This window comes from Heliangelus exortis, chromosome 20, assembly GCF_036169615.1.
Source record: "Heliangelus exortis chromosome 20, bHelExo1.hap1, whole genome shotgun sequence".
Lineage (NCBI taxonomy): Eukaryota > Metazoa > Chordata > Aves > Apodiformes > Trochilidae > Heliangelus > Heliangelus exortis.
Genome location: NC_092441.1, coordinates 2,894,657 through 2,913,053, shown reverse-complemented (window position 1 = coordinate 2,913,053; position 18,397 = coordinate 2,894,657). Strand labels below are relative to the sequence as shown.

The window sequence follows — 18,397 nt, the reverse complement described above, 5'->3', positions numbered from 1 at the left end:
AAATACACACAATGAAAAAACCCTATAAAAGTAAAAAGCAACATGCTTACTCAGGGCTTGTGGCATTTCTTTGATCTCATTGCTAATAGAATTACCCCTCTCTCCCCCACTGAAACAGACACTTTGTGAAGATGTAGGATTATGTTCCTTTTCCCATTGTCAAAGGCTGGAATGAAAACCACAGAAGAGGATGTGAATGCTGTAACTTTGGGCTTGGCAGCTTCCTGACCTTTAGAAAATCCTTGCTCAGTGCTGTAATAGCTGGTTGAGTGCTGGCAAGGTGACAGCCCAGATGAATTAACCAATCTTTTCCATCTCTTCTGTGTCAGATTCTTTGTTTTATATGGAAATAATTTCTGTCAAAGTGGGAAATATATCGTGAGGTACTTCCTCTGCCTATAAAATGAAAATGTCAACCACAGGTCCATCTGAATGTGTCTTCTGTGTCTTGTGCCTCTGGTGGAGCCAGCTTTGTACCATTGATGCTCCCATTGTGTTCCATGGGCTTCAACACAAAGACAGCTCCAGGATCATGGAAATGTGTCGTGGAAAGTTGAGAAGTGCCTGTGTGAGGAACCACATCTAGAACATTTAGAAATTACCAGAATTTTTGTCTGTCATGTGTCAAAATGATGGATCTGTCTGTTTTTCAGATGTGTGCACTTCTATGTGTGTGTACAGAAAATGTTATCCATGCGTTGCTGTTGAGAAACTGTAATGTCTTAAGAATCCCAAACCAACTTCTAGATCTGTAGCAACATTAATACATCAAATAATATATAGGCTGTTAATAGAAATTATCTTTGTGTAAAGATTTAACATCAGTCATTACTTTCAAGGCTGAATAAATATTGCAGCGTGATGGGTTTCTCATAAGTTAAGAAGGCACCTTATAAAAAGTCAGACATAACCATGCTTTGCACTTGGATATATATAAAGCAGTCAATAATCCATATATAAAGCAGTCAATAATCCTTCATTTGGGCAAAAGTGCCCCTGGGATAATTCTGTTTTGAGTGGGAGAAGACAATCCTGCTAGAAGGTATTAATTTAAAATAAATGGGGGGGCAATAGACTTTTAAAGGTGAGGTTAAAAAAAGGGGTTACACAGCAGGTTGTAAGCTATTCAAGCTAACACAGAGCATGGAAATAAAGGGGTTGTGAGCTGGAAATGCCATGTTTAGGTGTGCAAAATTCAGTAAGTGAAAGCAAAAATAACTCTGCCCTTCCATTCCCTTCTTCAAAGCCTCGCTCAGGGAAGTTTGGCAGAAGCCGGGACAGGAAATTGCAATCTGAATCCCATTTAAAAGTGGCAGGGTTAAAGGGCTCCCTTTTACACCAGCACACACGTTCTTTTATTTGATACTTGAACTCTGCAAAATTTCTGTGACTTTCTAGGGAGAAGGAGGAGCAGCTGAGTCGGGTGACAGAGGTACAGAGGCTGCAGGCCCAGCAGGCAGATGCTGCCCTGGAGGAGTTTAAGCGGCAGGTGGAGCTGAAGTCAGAAAAAGTCTATGCTGAAATGAAACAGCAGGTGAGGAGGTCACAATGCCAGCCTTTCTGCAACTCTGTCTCAGTAGGATAGCACATTCTGATCTTCTAATGCCAGGAACACGCTTCACTTGAGAGTGCGACATCAAAATCTCCGCCGATGCGGTGTCTTTGCCAGCGAGTCAAAAAAAAAGGGATGGGAGCAGTTGTTTCATCTTCCTGACAAAAGGCAGAATTGTCATTGTGACAAAGGGGTCTGCAGGTTTGATTCTGATGAGGGATTTTTCGGGAGTGAGGCTCTAAAGTGTTAGTTTAGACACCCCTGGGGAACGGCGTTTGTCATTTTCCGCTTCAATGCGAGGCTCTTCCTACTCTTTTTTTTTTTTTTTTTGGAACAACTCTGTCTCTCGTTAATGAGCTCTTGTAATCAGTTTAAGCCTAAACAGGGGCAGAGCCACTGTGACTGCTGGCAGGCATAGGTAGGGACAGAAAAATAGATTTTTCCCCCTCTAGACTTAGCAAAACGCTGAACTCCGATTTCTTGTCTCCGCCCAAATGTTTCCTGAGGATTCCTGAAAATGGATTTTTCTGTCCCTGAAAACTAAAGGGACATCTTAATTAATCTAAAGATTTTCATCTAAAGGTTTTAGTTTAAGTTCCTTATGGAGCAAACAATAGTTAAACCTTCACCCCTGGGATTTTATAGATGCAAAGTGATGAGCAAAATAAGGAGCAAGTGACAGGTGATCAAAAAAAAGGAGGAAAAAGGGAGAATTTCTTTAAATTGCTCATGTGGTTGAAATTTCAATACATAATTTAAGCTGGTCATTCTACCTGGCCATACACTCAGTTTTCCAGCTTCACCTTTCATAATCAAACCTCTCTGTTAACAGTAGGGTGTTGCAATCTGATTCTGCAACGGATTTTGAAGGATGCTGCTGTGTGGCTTAAGAAATTCTGTTTGTTGCTCTCATGAAGGTTTTTTTTTCTGAAAATCTTCAACAAAAGCGAGAAATTAAGGCAATTCTTTTTTCTTCCTCAAAAGGAATATAATTGACTTCTAAAAGATTAATAATCAGTTGTAATTTTAAGTATACTCCAAAATTCTTTTAGAATATTGCTGTGTTCTGTGGAATTTTGAAAATAAACTTGTATTCCAAGAGTCAACCTCCAATATACAAATAGTAAATGATATTGTATGATTAAGCAACAGTGTTCTGCAGGAACCAAGGTTCAAGGAAATACATCAAAGAAACATTACTGGAGCTGTCTTCATAACTTTGTCCTTTTTCATTCTTCTGCATGCACGTAGCCTTTACATAAATCACCCCTTAGAATGGAACATACTGGAAAATTCTATTTTTTTGTGGTTAAATGGAATGTATTACTTATAAAGCAAAACCTGTAGTAACTATAGCAACACTATTTTTGACTGCACTAGAAATATTTGCCTTCTAAAGCCACTTTCTGGTGTGTGGTAAAGGTAATTAGGGAGATAAGTAGACTGAGGTCTGGCATTCTCAGTTCTTCTAATCAATATTTGATTCATTAGTTTGGCTCTGATATTTTTTTGCCATCTGCTTCCTATTCTGTGAAGCTTGTGATTATTAAGAGTCACCTGATACCCATGGATGGGCAAGGGATACATTTTTAACTGGAAGATCTGCATTTTCCTGCTAGTCACTAGGAAAAAGAGAACCAATACGTAGCCTTTGTCATGGTTCTTGAGCTTTAGTATTTCTTGAGTTTGACAAATAATGGTCAAGAGCCCACACTGCACTTGTAGGAAATATAGGGAAGTCACCTTAGGATTTAAGCACAAAAGCCAGGGTTAAAGCAACTTTGCACATGTTTTTATTATTTCACTTTTCAGAATGTTCTCATTCTCTTAAAAATAAAAATCCTTTAATAGAGTAACAAGGTTGGTGTTTTTTGGTTTTTTTTTTCTGGTTTTAATTGAGCTATGGACGTGCAATTCGAATGCTTGGGAGTAGGAGAAATTGCCAATGAAATATTCCTTGAGGTCCCTTTTCTTAACAGCAGTTGCAGTGAGGTTTAAGAACCCTTGGAAGGATTACTTGTTCCTTGTTTTTTTCCTCTTTCTATCTGGTCACCAATTCCAAGCCTTAGCTCTTCCTCTCTTGCTGCAATATTTCCAATTTCCAGTGCTTTTCCCACCCAGTGCTGCCTTTTCTCCTTTTTCCCTGGCTTAGAAGTGATGTCCAGACCTACTGGCAAAGCCATCTGGAGAAGACAGAGCATTCCCTGAGGCCAAGCAGGAGTTTGGCTTTGTGGCTCAGGTTTTGTGGTTTGTTTTTTTTTCATTTTTGCAGCAGATGGGCTGGTGGCAGTGCTGGTCCTCCTGACATCTCCACCCCTTTGCTCTCATTTTTAGGGAGATGTTTTTTTTCTCTGCTTGCCTTGGGACTTAGATCTGAAAGTAATTGATGAGTCTGCACTAGAGGATAGAAATTCATAAATGGGGATAAATGTATTCTCCTGGAACCAGGCCTGATGTGCAGCTAACAGTTGTGCTTTTGATAGAAAAGCCTTTGTTAATTGAGTTATGAGATGGCTTCCTTGATGCTGTGCTGGAATCTGTGGCACTCATTATTTGTAGCCCATGATTATCTTCAGATACTTGCAGCCAAATCATTCCCTTTTAAATTATTTTCCTGATTTAATGTAAATGTACTTTAAATGTGTAGTTTGTGCACTGCTCTACACGTGATTTCCCTTGAATTTCCACAGGCAATGTATTTTTGAATTAAATCTGTTTGTCTGGAATGTGTCTATGACAAATATTCACTTGATTTTTTTGAGATCTCCACCACTGTGGAGTGAAAAACTGAGCCAGTATTTTGTACCTGAGGAGTGGCATAATGTTGGTGATCACTGTATCCTTAAATTACTAATAACTGGGTATTTGAATATTAATTTTCACTGCATACAAGTATTATTATTTTAATTCTCAGCAAGTGATACTCGTGTCTTTGATTTGCAAACAACTTCAGAAACTCCAGAGCATTTCAAGCTATGCTTTTTTTCTTTTTAAAAAAAAAAAAAAATAAATTAAATATTCCCTTTCTTTTCCCTTGTAGATGGAACAGGTTGAAGCAGATCTAAGCAGATCAAAATTGCTCCGGGAAAAGCAATCCAAAGAATTCTCCTGGCAATTGGAAGAGCTCAAGCAGAGATATGAGCAACAGGTCAGTGGGTTTGCTCCTTCAGGGGCAGGGGTGGAGGGACAGCTTTTCATGGAGATGTAGGTTGTGGAAGGATTAATCCTGCTCCTGTGCTTTATTGTCCTTGTGAAAAGGAAAAATTTATGGGTATGCATAGGAGGGATGGAGGGGGAAGGGTTTCAAAAGAAAATATTGTTTCCTCTTTGCAACCCTTTGTACCTCTGACTCTTTCAAATTGTTTCCCAGGCTTGGAGGTGGCAACACCTGTTTGCAGAATGGCCAGGTGAAATTATTTCACACGTTTTCTGTTTTTCTTCTTGTCAAGGGACAGCATTTGATTCTTCTTTTATCGTTTTTAACACAGGGAGTGTTGGTAGGAATGCTTGGTTTGGCCCCCTGATAGGAGTTTTCTGCATTATAACGTAATTTCAGGGTGGGAAATATTCAGGGAAACATTTGGGTGGGGACAAGAAATTGGAGTTCAGTGTTTTGCTAAGTGCAAAGGGAAAAAATCAGACATAGAAGCTGAAAAATTACTGCATGGTGCAGCTTGAGAGCTCCCTGGCTGTAACAGCCTGGGAAACCCTTGTGTAAGATGGTTCTTTGTCATGATACTGAAGTGACATCTGGTTGGTAACACCTGCTGGAGGACTGGAAATTTTAAAAATTACTTTACAGCAGTGCTAGAGGTAGTCCATAAGCTTAAAGTTTTGTCTGGATACAAGTTTATATTTCCATGAGGAAAATATGGTTTTATTTCTGTTTGTCTTCTGTGCTGATAAGAGGATGAAAAACTGCAGGTGGATGGGGGTACAAAACCTGCTCTGGTCTGTCCGGAAGGAGCTTTTTTAACTAATTAACTTTTCAACTTTTTAACTAATTAAGGAAAGGAGTCACTTTGGTAGGTGTTGGGAGGAGACTTTGTAAGAGCTTGGGAGGAACAATAGTTTTGTGTATGGTGCTCGACTTCAGTTTCAATCGAAGAGAGTTTGTTGGTTTGGATCCAAGTATTTTCCTTATTTTCAGAACTGTCAACATTAGTAATTGGGTTGTCACCTGGCAAAGGTGTCCCATATAATGGATACATCTCCACACTTTTTTTTTTTTTTTTGGCTGGGTGATATTTTTTTAATGATTCTTCTCTTTAGGGATTCAGAACTGTTCCCCCCCAGATCACTGCGACATGGACTATGATTTATAAACACTAAGCTGCAGTTTGTCAGATGTTATGGAATTCTTGTTGCCAGCCACAAATGATAATTTTTTCTTTTTCAAGATACCAAACCATCAATAAATACATTCTTCTTCCAAGTAATCAGTTGGCTTTGCAGATTGAAGGAAAATGATGCTGCCTTGTAAAGTCATGGGGAGGGGTGGGTTTTTCTTGGGTTTTTTGTTTGTTTTCTTGTATTATCATGATTGTTATAGTCAGACTTTCTGGAGATGAGATCAAAAAGCCCAGAAAAAGCAAGAAATGATTGTGATACTTCAAACTTTTTTGGTGAGTCCTTTTACACAGGTGTTCTGTAACAATGTTGATGTTGTGGTAAACACCAGTGAAAGCATTTTCCAATAAGAGGAGATGTTTACTTCCTTACTTTTATTTATAGGAACTACTTTTTACTGTAAGAAAGAGCAGCTAGGCTTAATGAAAACTCACTGAAACCCAAGGAAAGGATTTCAGCACTAAACAGCTAAACAATGAGAGCTTCAGAAGAATTTTCAGAGGAATCCTGTTTATGCCTGTTTTCTGAAATTTATTTCTCTTCGTACTTCATTTGGAATGTCCTTTGAAGCTTGGGAACATGACAAATATGTGACCCTTCCTGCAGCTTGCAGTGGGTTATCACTGGAAGTGATGTTCTTTGGGGCTTGGCAGTCCTGCAGTACAAAGCTCCCCCAGCCCAGCCACAGAGCCCCATGAGCTCAGTCCTTCCACCCTTCAAATTTCCTTTCAGGAGTTCCCAACTTCTGTTTCTCTGTATTACTCTCTATTTATGCTTCAGAACATCTAAACTATTTTTAAAGCAGATTTTTTTTTTTCCTTGCCTTGTTTTACTGCATATTTCTTTGGCTGTTACATGAGGAGGAATAGACTGATTTCAAGTGTTTAAACAGAGCACTAAATGAGAACTGGTGGGGCAGGGCTCTAGCAGAATTCCATTTGGGAAAAAGACACCCAGCCAAAAAAATGGATGCTTTAGTTACCTGAGAAATGCATTTATTACTTTGAGATGTTCTGCTGCGAGTGTCTGAATCTGTCAAATGGAATTATACACAGAGGGAAAGAAAATTGACCTTTATTTTGCAAAGGTTGACATGGTGCACTGGCTCTATGCACTGGCTGCACACTGGATGATTCCTTTGCCCATAAAATTTTATCAGGTTGGTAATGAAGAACCAAATGAACTTGTGTTCTACAGCTCCAAGCTGAGAAACATCTTGGAAGTGCAGGAACTTAACTTGGGAGCTGTGATTTTATCTCTCTGATTTATAGAAATGTGTGTCTGTGCTGGCCATTGATTCCAAAGAGGTTACAGATATGAATGTGGGCTGTTTGTTGTGTGCTTTGCCTGGGATAAAATATACTGGTGCATTATATATTACTATTAATTTGATAGTTTTCTCAGTAAATAAGCTGATCTATATTTTATATATTTATATTTTATATTATTTTTCTTGAAAAAGAGTTAGAAAAACATACAGAACAATAGCAGCTAATAAATTTTTCACTTCTCAAATGCATTTGAGTGCATTCACAAGGCAAAGAAGAAATTCTGGATCTTGCTGTATCTGGTTTCAGCTGTCATGTGGCACTCCTGGTCCCAGCTTCATCTGATTCAGTGCCACTTTCTTTTGAAGTATCCACTGAGAACACTCTTAGAGAGAAACCGGGTGGGGTTTTTTTTTCTTTTTTTTTTTTTTTCTTTAAATATACTTTAGCTCAACTTTGTTCTACTCGCAGCTGTTAGATTTGAAAGTATATTTTGAAGAAAAAAAATAACTCCAGCAGCACCACAGTTCCTATCTGCTGGGAGCAGCTGCTCTCGGCACTTCAAAGCCAGTGGACACCACAGTGAAGGCCTCAGCCTTTCCTGCCTTTGAAATGGTTCAGTATCTCTAGTCAGGCTTTATGGCCCCTTCCAGCACAGGAAGAAAGCTTGTTTGGTTTTTTTTTTGCACCCACTCCCTTTTTTTTTTTTTTTTTTCCCTATTTCTAATTACATCCTCAGTTTAGCTCAAAATACCTGGGAAGCGTTTTGATCGAAATCATTTTTCCAGAAGCCCAAACATTTGAAAGAGCATAGTTTTTCAGTAATAGATTTCAGACTGGCAAATTTAATAGGGTTAGTGAAGTTTCTTTTTCATCTCTTCCCCATATCCATCCCAGTTGGGTGCTTTCTGAGAGCACATCCCCCAGGGTGAGCTGGGGTCCCACAGCACTTGGGGTGAAACTTCACACAGGGACATTTTTCAGAATGGTCAAGTATCTACACATTTTCCTTTCCAAGCAGATTTCCATAAATTCTCATGAATGGAACACTTCAGTGAACTTTTGGAGATCCTCATGTTTAAATAGCATTAGACTGTCCTCCTTAAAAAAAAAAAAAAGGCAGTAAAAGATGACTGTTACACCCATTTTTTGCTATAAATAGTTGCTGAAGTGTTTTAACTGAATGAGTGTGAAAATATTGAGATATGAGATTAATAAGGGGGACAAAGTATATGAAATTTCATTTTCCTAGCAGAGCACACTATGGAAAAGTTGATAAATTCTTGGGATAGCAGGATGGAGCTACTTGCTGAGTTATGGAGATACTTTCTGGGATCAAATGCCAACCTGGATGTATAAATATCCTTTTGTTTTGGTCCATATTTTCTTTGTTTTCATTCTAAAATAATAATTATTCATGCTTCCATAGCCTGTGAGATTTATCTTTTGGTTCTGAATTTACTAAAACTTTTGAAGGAATAGTTAGAGTTGTTGTCTTGTCAAAACCCAATAGGAAAGAAACAGGACACCCTCAGACATATTTTACTGGGTATTTAAATCACTTTGAAAGCATCTTAAAGATATAATCTATACTCTTAAGTTGGGAATGAGGCAAAGGTGTGGTTGAGCTTTAATAGGCCTTTTGTATTAAAGAAAAAGAGGTAGAAAAGTGCAGAATCAGCTGGATAAAGGTGAACAAAGCAGGGCTGGAATCTTACCTGCCAGGAAGGAAAAGTATCAGAGGTAGTGCTGGGAAATTGTTCTTATTTTAGCAGAGTGCTGGAGCAGGGGAAAATATCAAGAGGAGAAGAATACTCTTTAGATCTTTCTCTATGTCTCTTATTACTTCAGAATGAGGTTAATTTAAAGAAAAGTGAAATTCTCTCAGGCAAAAGAAGAACTTTGTAAGCACAACCCTTTATATGTCAGTGTATATATTTAAACCCAAACATCTTACTGAGTGCTAGCAGTGCCATTTAGTATTTAGACTCCAGGCACAGCCTCATGCTCTGTTGCTTAAAAATATTTTGAAGCATTATTTAGATGAACAGTTAATGGTTGTGCATCTCCTTTGTTACTTTGGATCTGTTAAACTTTATGCCAAGAGATTTCACCAGTGTTGGGGTGATCAAGGCTGTGATGATGTTTTGCTTTTGCTTAAAATTGCAGTGATAATTCCTTGAAATGCTGGAGGTAGGGTATTTTTGTCCTGGGTGTGCTTTTATCTGAAGGTGTAGGGTATTTATGACCTGGGTATGTTTTTTTTTCTGTTTTTCCCTTAGAAGATTGACTCAAGTGTATTTAGGGAATAAACATTATTTAATTCAGGAGCTAAAGGTTCTGAAGAGTTTCACTGAGAATTTCCCTGTCCTCTCTAAGCAACAGAGCCAGAACAGTTTGTGTATGAAAAAGTGGTGTAAAGGCTGTGAGCCCTTGAGAGAGAAGAGAACACAGAATTTCATAGAATTTTCGGGGTTGAAAGGGACCTTTAAGATCATCCAGTTCCAACTCCCATGGACCTTAAGCAAGGAACGGAGCAAAAAGAGGGGATTAAGCATTAAAACAAAATGCTGTGACTTGGGGATGGGACTTTGAGAGGAAGCTCTTCATGGAAAATGAGTTCTCTGGGTGAAAAGGGTTTGTGAGTGGCTGTGAAAAGCCAGTGCAGTGGAGCCAAAAGCTTTTCAGGCTGGGATACATCATTTGGTCCCATGGATGAGGAGCACTGGAGAGGTGGGTCCTGCAGAAGGGTTGGTGTGGGCTGAAGGGTCCATGAGCTGATCCTCCAGGAGCCAGCATTCCAAATTATCTCCTGCTTTACTCACTCTGCCTTTCTAAGGTGGAAAGTGGGGAGAATGAGCTGCTGCTTCTACACTGGATGTGTTGCATTTACAGTCCTTTTATTTGTATTTGACAGCTGAATTTATCTTCCAGCTGATAATCTTGTCCTCAGAACTGCTACAGACATCATCAGTCCTATAACAAGATGCAGTCAGTCACCTTATGTGTACCTTAATCTCAAGTGAAGAAAATGTTTGCAAAGACATGCTGGAGATATGGTGTTCCTCAGACACATCATGTTCTAGCCAGTTCTTAGCTGTACTTTAATCAGTCCAGTTCTATTTGGAGATTCACAATTCATTTTTTAGTAAGCTGGTTTACTTAGAAGGACAGAGTCTTTGTGAAAAGCTTTGTTCCTCTCCTCTTTGTCTAAAGTCTAAGATAACTGAAACACAGTCTGTTCTTGCATGGAGGCCAAACGAGCACATTAGCAGAAGCTCCAAATGTTTCATGTCATCAGGAACAAGCTGCATAAATTTCATTTCAGAAATTAATCTAGGATTCCTAATGTTTCCTTTGAACCATCCTAACACGCAGATGAATAATGCCTTTTGCACAGAATATCTGAGGAATAGTTTCTCCAGTCATCAACATCAACTTTTTCACTTTGATACAACTAAAACTTGCAAGGGGGGGGAAAAGGATTTGAATTTAACCTCCAAGTAAAGAGTGGGAGGAAATCTTCTCACTGTACCCTTGCTTTTTACAGAATTGCTAACCAAACAGATGGGTATTTACACTGTCTCCTTCAGGCATCTAACTCGTGTCTGATTCAGAGTTAAAAGCCTCAGCTCCCTGAACACCAAACAGAATCAACTTTGGGGGGAGATGATTCCAGGAGCATAAATTGGTGCCTGCAGTAAATAACAAGTCGGGCTGTGAGCATCTCTGAAGTCGAGTTCTCAGTGTTCAAAGAAGCCCTTGGATAAACTCTGAATCCCTAAACAAAGAGTATATACAGGAAATTCTGTATGAGGGTCTGCTACAAACAGGCATTTGCAGTGACTCAAGGTGTATATGGCAAGGAATATTTCTCTTTGCAGCCTGCATGGGCTTTGCTGAGCCAGGGGAATGGGACCTCCTGAGCCTGTGGTTTCATCACAGGGATGCAACTTCATTTCCAGTGTGTTGGTGATGTAAAACCTAATTTATTTACTAGGAAGGCAGAGGGGGGTTGAGGTGAGGTTTGTGCTGCTCATCCTTTAAAAATGTGAAAGATCTGGAAAGGCTTTGTAAGTAAAAATGTAGAGGTTTGGTATTTTATGTATGGAGGGATAGGACTCAGGTTGGGTGTTGTAGTGAGGAGGATAAACCAGACAGCAGTTTGGTTGATAAACCAGCTTGTCTCTTTTAGAAAATTTCTTGCTATCCTTAATCTGCTGTTGAAATACAGTTAGTAGTAGTTGACTATAAAGTGAAATACAGCAGGGAACATAGTTATGTCCATTAAATTATTGCAGCCTGCACTGAGATAGGAAGTACCATGTATTGGTTCTGCATGTACATCACCCTCTGTGTATTTATCACTTCAGTGGTAATATGTACTTTTGCCCATTTTTTTTTACTGCCCCATTTGTCCTTGGCTTGTTTACAGCCCTTTTATCTTGGGAGTGCTTTGGGTTCCAAATGATAGCAAAATCTCCCAAAAATGTGTACGTTTCACATCCGTGTGATTTATGTGCTGCAGAGTGGTTCTGGCAGCCTCCCTTCCCTCCCAGTGAAGATTCCTCTTTTCTACTCAAAGTTATGCTAAGCCAGAGCCCAGCATGATTAATACTCATTCCTCCAGCCTCTTCTATCAGATTACTTTTAGAAGCAATGTATTTGTGGAGATGGGTAATCCCCATATCCTCATGAAACACACACGTTTATTTATAGGCTTAGGAGACACAAAATGCTTGATTTTTTTCCCGGAGTTGTTATTAGGGAGTAGATCATCTGCTGGATGCTGGGCTGGGCAGACTTTAGGGCTGGTTTTGAGCAGAGTAATGAGGATGAAGACACCTGATTTACAAGAGAGAGTTGCTGCAGGACAGATGTGCCATATGCACCTTGTCCAAGTGAGTTTAGGTCTTTGCCATATGTGACTTCTTGGTGACTTCTCAGAAGCTGAGTAATGCCAAAATAGCCCTAATAAAATCACCCTTCCATGCAGAGCTGTGTTTTATAGAGGTGTCCCAAGTTTTCTAGAATTGAGGATGTAAATTTACCTGGGTTTTCATTCTTTGGTGTCAAATATTTATTGTGGCAGCTGCATTTTTCAACAAGGTAGTGAGCTAACTGATTTCCTACAAACAGAATTTCCTACAAAAACTCACTTGTACTTGAGAACCAGTTGGAATTGCTCTAAAATTGCCAAGCCTAAAGTTAGTGTGAGATGTAAAAGTGGTAGAAGGCTTTGGCTATATTAGTGACTTGAAGGTATTTGCTGACATTGATCATATTACAAGTATTTGGGTTCTGAAAATACCTTCTGCAACCAGCTGGCTATTTACTGTAGATCTTTTTTCTTCAGATGTACAAATTGAACCAGTGCTAACAACAGTCTGATTTCTCTTGATGTGATTCACTTTATTAGATTCTTTCTCATTTTAGCAGCTTGTTCTTTAGCACCTCCCTGTGTAGGTGCAGTTAAATCTGCCCATGTTGGAAAGCACCAGCTGTGTTTGGCAGTCACTATGGGGGCCTCTGTGTCTTGATGCTAGAGAAAGATGGCCAAGGTTTTGGGATAATTCATTTTTAGCTGTTTCTTAAGAATTTGTTCTTCTCTTTTCTCCACAAGAGTTGGGTAAATATTGCTAAATTTCAATTAAAAGCAGAAATTAAAACTAAAAGGTGTTTTTCTCCTGATGGCTTAAGAAATCAGCTGCTGCCTGTTGCCTTGAGTATGGTTCTGTCATAGAAAATGCTGAGGGAATTAAAAAATGAAGAATTCATATAAGACAAGGTCATAATTTTAAGATACTTGCTTTACTTGGTAATACCAGTGTTTCACAGTGTGAAACAGCCACCTGGGGTCAGACAGTCCTGCTTGTTTCAGTGTCCAGGTCATGGTTGGAGGCAGAGAAGAGAATAAGAGAATCTCATCATTTGAGAGGGCAAAATGAGGAATACCTAAGCCACAATGAATACAAAGTGATTATGATAATCAGGCACACACTATTATTTAATGAATGTTTCTTTTCAGTACTGCCCCTGGTTCCCATTGTGATTATGGTGTTGCCTGTCTGAAATTCATAGCACCTCAAGCTGTCTTCTGGACACTTCTGTCCTGTATTTGAACATTTGGAACATTTTAATGTAATTTGATGAGGTGCTAAGTGTCTAGGGATAAATAGAGAAAGGTCTCAACATAAAACAAGTTTTAAAGGAGGTGGTTTTGTTACAGCATTCATCAAGGTGCTCCCTGCCTCGAAGAAGAGACAGGATCCATACTGATTCATGAAGAATTAATAGAGTTTTCCTTCAGGTCTTTGGGATGAAGTCCTACTGTTGCTGAGTTGTTTTCTTCCTTTTGTTGGTATACACTAATTCTTTTTTCATATTAAAAAAACCCAAACAACAATACAAGAATGAGAGAGGGAGGAGTGGCAGAAAAACTGTGTTGCTTGGCAGCAGTTCTGAGGAGAGCAGGAGGTGCAGCTGAGTGTTCACTGGAGCAGTCAAATAGCTCCCCAGTCTCTTCATGATTTGTCTTGGAATATTTTGTTGGTTACAAATGTGGTTTACTTGTTAATGATCAGTAGGGAAGATGGGCTTCTAAGTCTTTAAACTTCAAGGAAGAAAATGCTCTCTTCCCCATGCTCTCTTTCCATCTCTGCTCCCTGTCTGGAGAAACCTCTGAAAACCAAACCCAAACCATCCTGGGGAACACTTGGGTTTAAGTGCTGAGGGTTTGTTTTTTTTTTTCCTTCAACAAATTTGCCTTTTATAAAACATCTTCCCTCACACCACTGTCTTTTCTGCTTCCATGGACACCCCTCCAAAAGGACCCTGGTCCCTCTTTGCTCTTTCCACCCCTTCAATTCAAAGCCATCGTTTGTCATATGAAGGCTGGAGGTGAAGAGATTCCTAAATAAACTGGAATTACTTTAGTTGGGTGACCTGGTGACATATACGTGTATCATGTAACTGGCTGAAGAAGTGGCATCTGTCCTTTGCCCCCTTCCAGCACACATTCCCTGCCTGTCCTTTGCCCCCTTCCAGCACACATTCCCTGCCTTCTGCCAATTCTTGTTTTTAGTTAAAAAAGCAAAAACCTAAGTAATTGAACTTCCCACAACAAACTGTCTTGCCCCAGACCTTACGTGGCCCAACCAGCTGAAAATCCAGTAATTAAAAGAGACTGGCTGAATAAAAAGACCTCTCTTATTGACATGCTTTCTTTTTAATGAGCTGTGTTTTATGAAAAACTGTGAAACGTTTTTTGCCATAACTCAGGCAAAGCCTTTAAAAATTATTTTAGGGAGGAAAAAGCCTTTCTTTCGGGCACACTAAGGCCACCAATAACGTCTGCAAAGAAACCAGCTTTGTAGGCAAACCTTGGACAAAATGCAGACTTAAAGAACTTTGTGCAAGGATCCCAGGCCCGGTAGAGATAATAAATGCCTCCTGGGGGCTGAACTCCTCTGAGGACTTCAGATATCTGTTAATGAGTATTTTAGTGCTATTAATAAGATAGATATCTTAAACCATAGAACATTTCATCTGTTCTACACACTCCCTTTTCCAGCAGGATGCTCGGAGCTGCAACACAGCTCTTGGATCTTACTTTCCACCTCAGCATACGCCCAGCCGGAGTTGGAGAAAACCCGGGGGCTTTTTTACTACAAATTTCATACCCCGAAAGCCACGCAAACAGCCAATATCATCCCAGAATTGAATGCTACAGCTTTAAGATCAGGTGCCGGGGCGCTCTCGGCGCACACACACAGCTCCTCCCGTTGGCTTTTTTTTTTTTTTTTTTTATTCCCCTTTCTCACGCAGCGCCCATATTCGCCATAAGAGCGTTTTTTTTTTTTTCCCCCTTAATTTCTTTTTTTTTTTCCCCCTCCTCCTCCTCCTCCGAAATCCACCAAAACTGAAGAAAAATCCAAGTGACTGTTCTTTAGCAGCTGTGTGGCCCGGAGTTCAGTGGGGAAGCGGCTTCCTGCCGTCCCTATTCATCACCTGCTTCAAAGGCGGGCGGGCTGCTCCAGTGTGCAGGCCAGGTAGGGTGCCATTGTGCGCAGGCGGGGAGGATTAGTATCAAAGCTGCAGCAACCAGGGCCTTGGTCTCGGGCTGCCATTCAGGCTAGCAGGGAGAGGCTAAGAGTGGCCAAGGTCACAGCATCCAGTGTGGTTCGGACTGGGAAAGGATCCTGAGAATAGAGGGCTTCTTATGAAATCATGGCGCAAGCTTGCGGCACAGCAGGTGCCCTTCTGGAACACATACATCTGTTTATGTTGGGATAGCGTAGCTGACAACGGGATAATAGAGCTTTGTTGGGTTTTTTTATCATTTTCTTTCTTTTTCTTTTAGAGATATGTATATATATATATCTAAAAGCAGGCAACTGTATATCCAGCGGGCGTTGCGGAATGTCGAGGGAAGAGCGTTCGCTTTGGAAATCATAAAGAAATCTGTAAAAGATTTAATTGCTGGGGTGGGGGGGTTGTGTGTGTGTGTGTGTATACTTAAGGGAAGGGGAGAGCAGGCTGCCTGTTAACCATTTAGGATCCTCAGCCCTGCTGATGAGCAGCAGCAGGACACGGGGGGGGGGGGGGAGGACCGGCCAGAGAATGCGATAATGCAAATTTTTTTTATTATTATTATTTTATTTATTTTTCCGTACGCTCCGACTTTTGTACCAAAAAATCGGTTAAGGATGCGCTGGATTTGCTGGGTTTGTCTCCATTGTTGGGATTGTCTGGAGGAATTCTGTCACGCTCACGGTGTCTTTTTTTTTTTTTTTTTTTTTTTTTTTTTTTGGAGAAAGGTGAGGTAAGAGTGACGTAAAAAAATAAAATCGCCAAGTCGCTGAAATTAAGGGGGGAAATTAAGCTGTAGACGAGTTGTCATGACGACAAGGATGTTCTGTTGATGAACTGTACTCCTCCCTGTCCAATCAGATAGTGGAGCTGAAGCTGGAGCATGAACAGGAGAAGACGCACCTATTCCAGCAGCACAAGGCAGAGAAGGACGCCCTGGTCCGAGACCATGGACGGGAAATCGAGAAACGGGAAAAACTGCTCCGCGCTGCCATGGCACAGCACGAGAGTCAAACTCAAGAAAGCAGGAAACGAGATGGCCAGGTAACGATCAATAACGTTTGAAAGGCTTATTAGAAAATGCTAATAGTGAGGGTTTCCTGTTTGCCAGCATTGTTGGTGATGCACGCTGTGGGAGCCTTAGCGAAACTGGCACGGAAACGTGATTTTGGTTTTCATTTTCCCTTTTTTTCTTTTTTTTTTTCTCCTTTCCTTTTTTTCCCGCTTTCCCCCCTCCCTTCCCACTGCTGAATAGGGCTTTAACTGCAAAAACCACAGGTAGCCAGATTAAAAATCCCATGGTGCGCTATAACTCGGCCTATTTATAATCTTGTCTCTTTTTCTTTCATGATGGATTTGTTTAAGAAAAAAAAGGTATCTGTTCTTCTCCCCCCCCCAGCCCTCACACGCACCCCTCCTTTTCTCCTTCCTGGCCAAATCCATATGAATTATATCTGCTTCATTAGTAAAAAAAATTTTTTGTTTTAAATCCCTGCAGGTAACTCACGGATGGTTTTCTTTCATTCTGTTTGTGTCTTTTTTGTTTCAGTTTTGCATTCTAGATTTGCATTGTGTGTTTGGCTACGTGTTGGTGGCTGTTTGCTAAGATGATGTGGGTTTGGGGTTGCTTTACCCTCACGTTTCTTTTCCGACACACACACACGCACCCCTCCCATCCTCCATCTCTGTGGTCACTGTTGGAAGCCATTTGGCAGAATAATCCCCAGCTGGGGTAGCATTTGACTCTTCAAACTTCTGGATGAAATGCGCCCTGTCAGCATGGAAAATGATCTTTATGAGTTTTCAGTTCAAAAACCATCTTTTTGCTTTTTTTTTTTTTTTCCCAATGTGTTTTGTAAAGATGGCACGGTGTATTTTCCCAAGATCCTATCCTAAAAAGGCCTGCAGTGGCAATATTTAGAAATGTAAGGTGATTTTGTAGTTTAAAGAGTATTCAGAAAATGGTCTTTAGTAATCAGCATTAGAATTACTTATCACGCATGGATTATTTTATACCAAAACTGGAGATTTTGGTAAGGCATCTTTAGCGACGTTTGTTTTCCGCGCACCACCGCCTTCCCTACGTGTTGTAAGACTCTGACATTGAGGTATTTTCACTTTGCTTGCCTGTAGACTGGTAGGCTGTGTCTTTCTGGCAACTATAATGTAGCTAAGTGAAAATGAAGACCTAATTTTTAATAATTTTTTTGTTGTTGTTACCATTGTACAACTCGGGCTCTGTCGAAATCAAACAAACGGCTTGTAGGGGGAGGATGAGGGCGAGGTTGCAGAGCCAGGATTCATTTCTCCCTTTCCACCATCATGGTTTTCCAAGGAAAACGAAAGATACTTTTGTGAGAACGCGTGGAGGAGGAGATTCAGGTGGCTTCTGGAAAATTAAACCTTGCCCTTTAGTCTCCTCTTACTTATAAAGGTGAACAAAGATTTAAATTTTTAAAGTGATTGGGTTTTATCTTTGGATTATTTTCCTTTGGCCCAAGATGCATCTTAGCTCGCTGCTTGCCATCCTCTCACCTGCACTCCTGATGTCATCTTTGCCTACAAAGGCAAAGCTGTGTTAAAAAATAGATTTAAAATTACATATAGAATTGTATTGTCTTCACACCAGCGTTCATGAGTGTGTTGGTCTGGATGACACTGAATGCAATGGTAAAGGAAGTGCCTTAAGTGAAATCAGAAATCTGGGAGGTGCCTTGCCAGTATCTCTCTATTCACTCCTGTTAGAGGACATTTCTGGCAACAACTGGAGCCCAAAGTTTGGTTGTGCTTTGTGTTTGCAGTGGGATATGTAATGCTACTGCAGCTGCTATGTAGAAAAAAATTGGAAATTATCGCAGCTATTAGGAAAATCTGAACAGTCTGAATAGCAAAAACTTTGGCCTTTTTACAGGGCTTTTCTTTGTAGTTTGAATATCCCTGTACAGTCATTTGAACATTGCTGCCATGAGAATGACATGTAAATCAGGGAAGAAAATGCGGCTGCCTTTGACTCCAAGAGCTGTTGTTTATTTAAATTCCGGTAAGAATCTATCAGCTTTCAGGGGCACATTTTTTCCATTTTGGAAAATAAATAGTTCTTTGTTCCTTCCTCTGCTCTTTGGATTAAAAACCACTT

At 40.1% G+C, this 18,397-nt stretch overlaps 1 protein-coding gene across 6 annotated transcripts in view; it reads left to right on the top strand.

Annotated features, from left to right (window-relative positions):
• The window catches only part of CEP112 (centrosomal protein 112), a 154,679-nt gene that overhangs the window by 52,528 nt on the left and 83,754 nt on the right, over nucleotides 1–18,397 (top strand). For all 6 annotated transcript variants that reach the window (XR_011729896.1, XR_011729895.1, XR_011729898.1 and 3 more), the window contains 3 exons: nucleotides 1,399–1,534; nucleotides 4,593–4,700; nucleotides 16,123–16,305. Coding sequence is in view for 1 of the 6 variants with exons in the window: in XM_071764138.1 (XP_071620239.1) it covers nucleotides 1,399–1,534; nucleotides 4,593–4,700; nucleotides 16,123–16,305 (427 nt within the window). In the remaining 5 variants the exon portion in view is untranslated. The remainder of the gene's footprint in view (nucleotides 1–1,398; nucleotides 1,535–4,592; nucleotides 4,701–16,122; nucleotides 16,306–18,397) is intronic.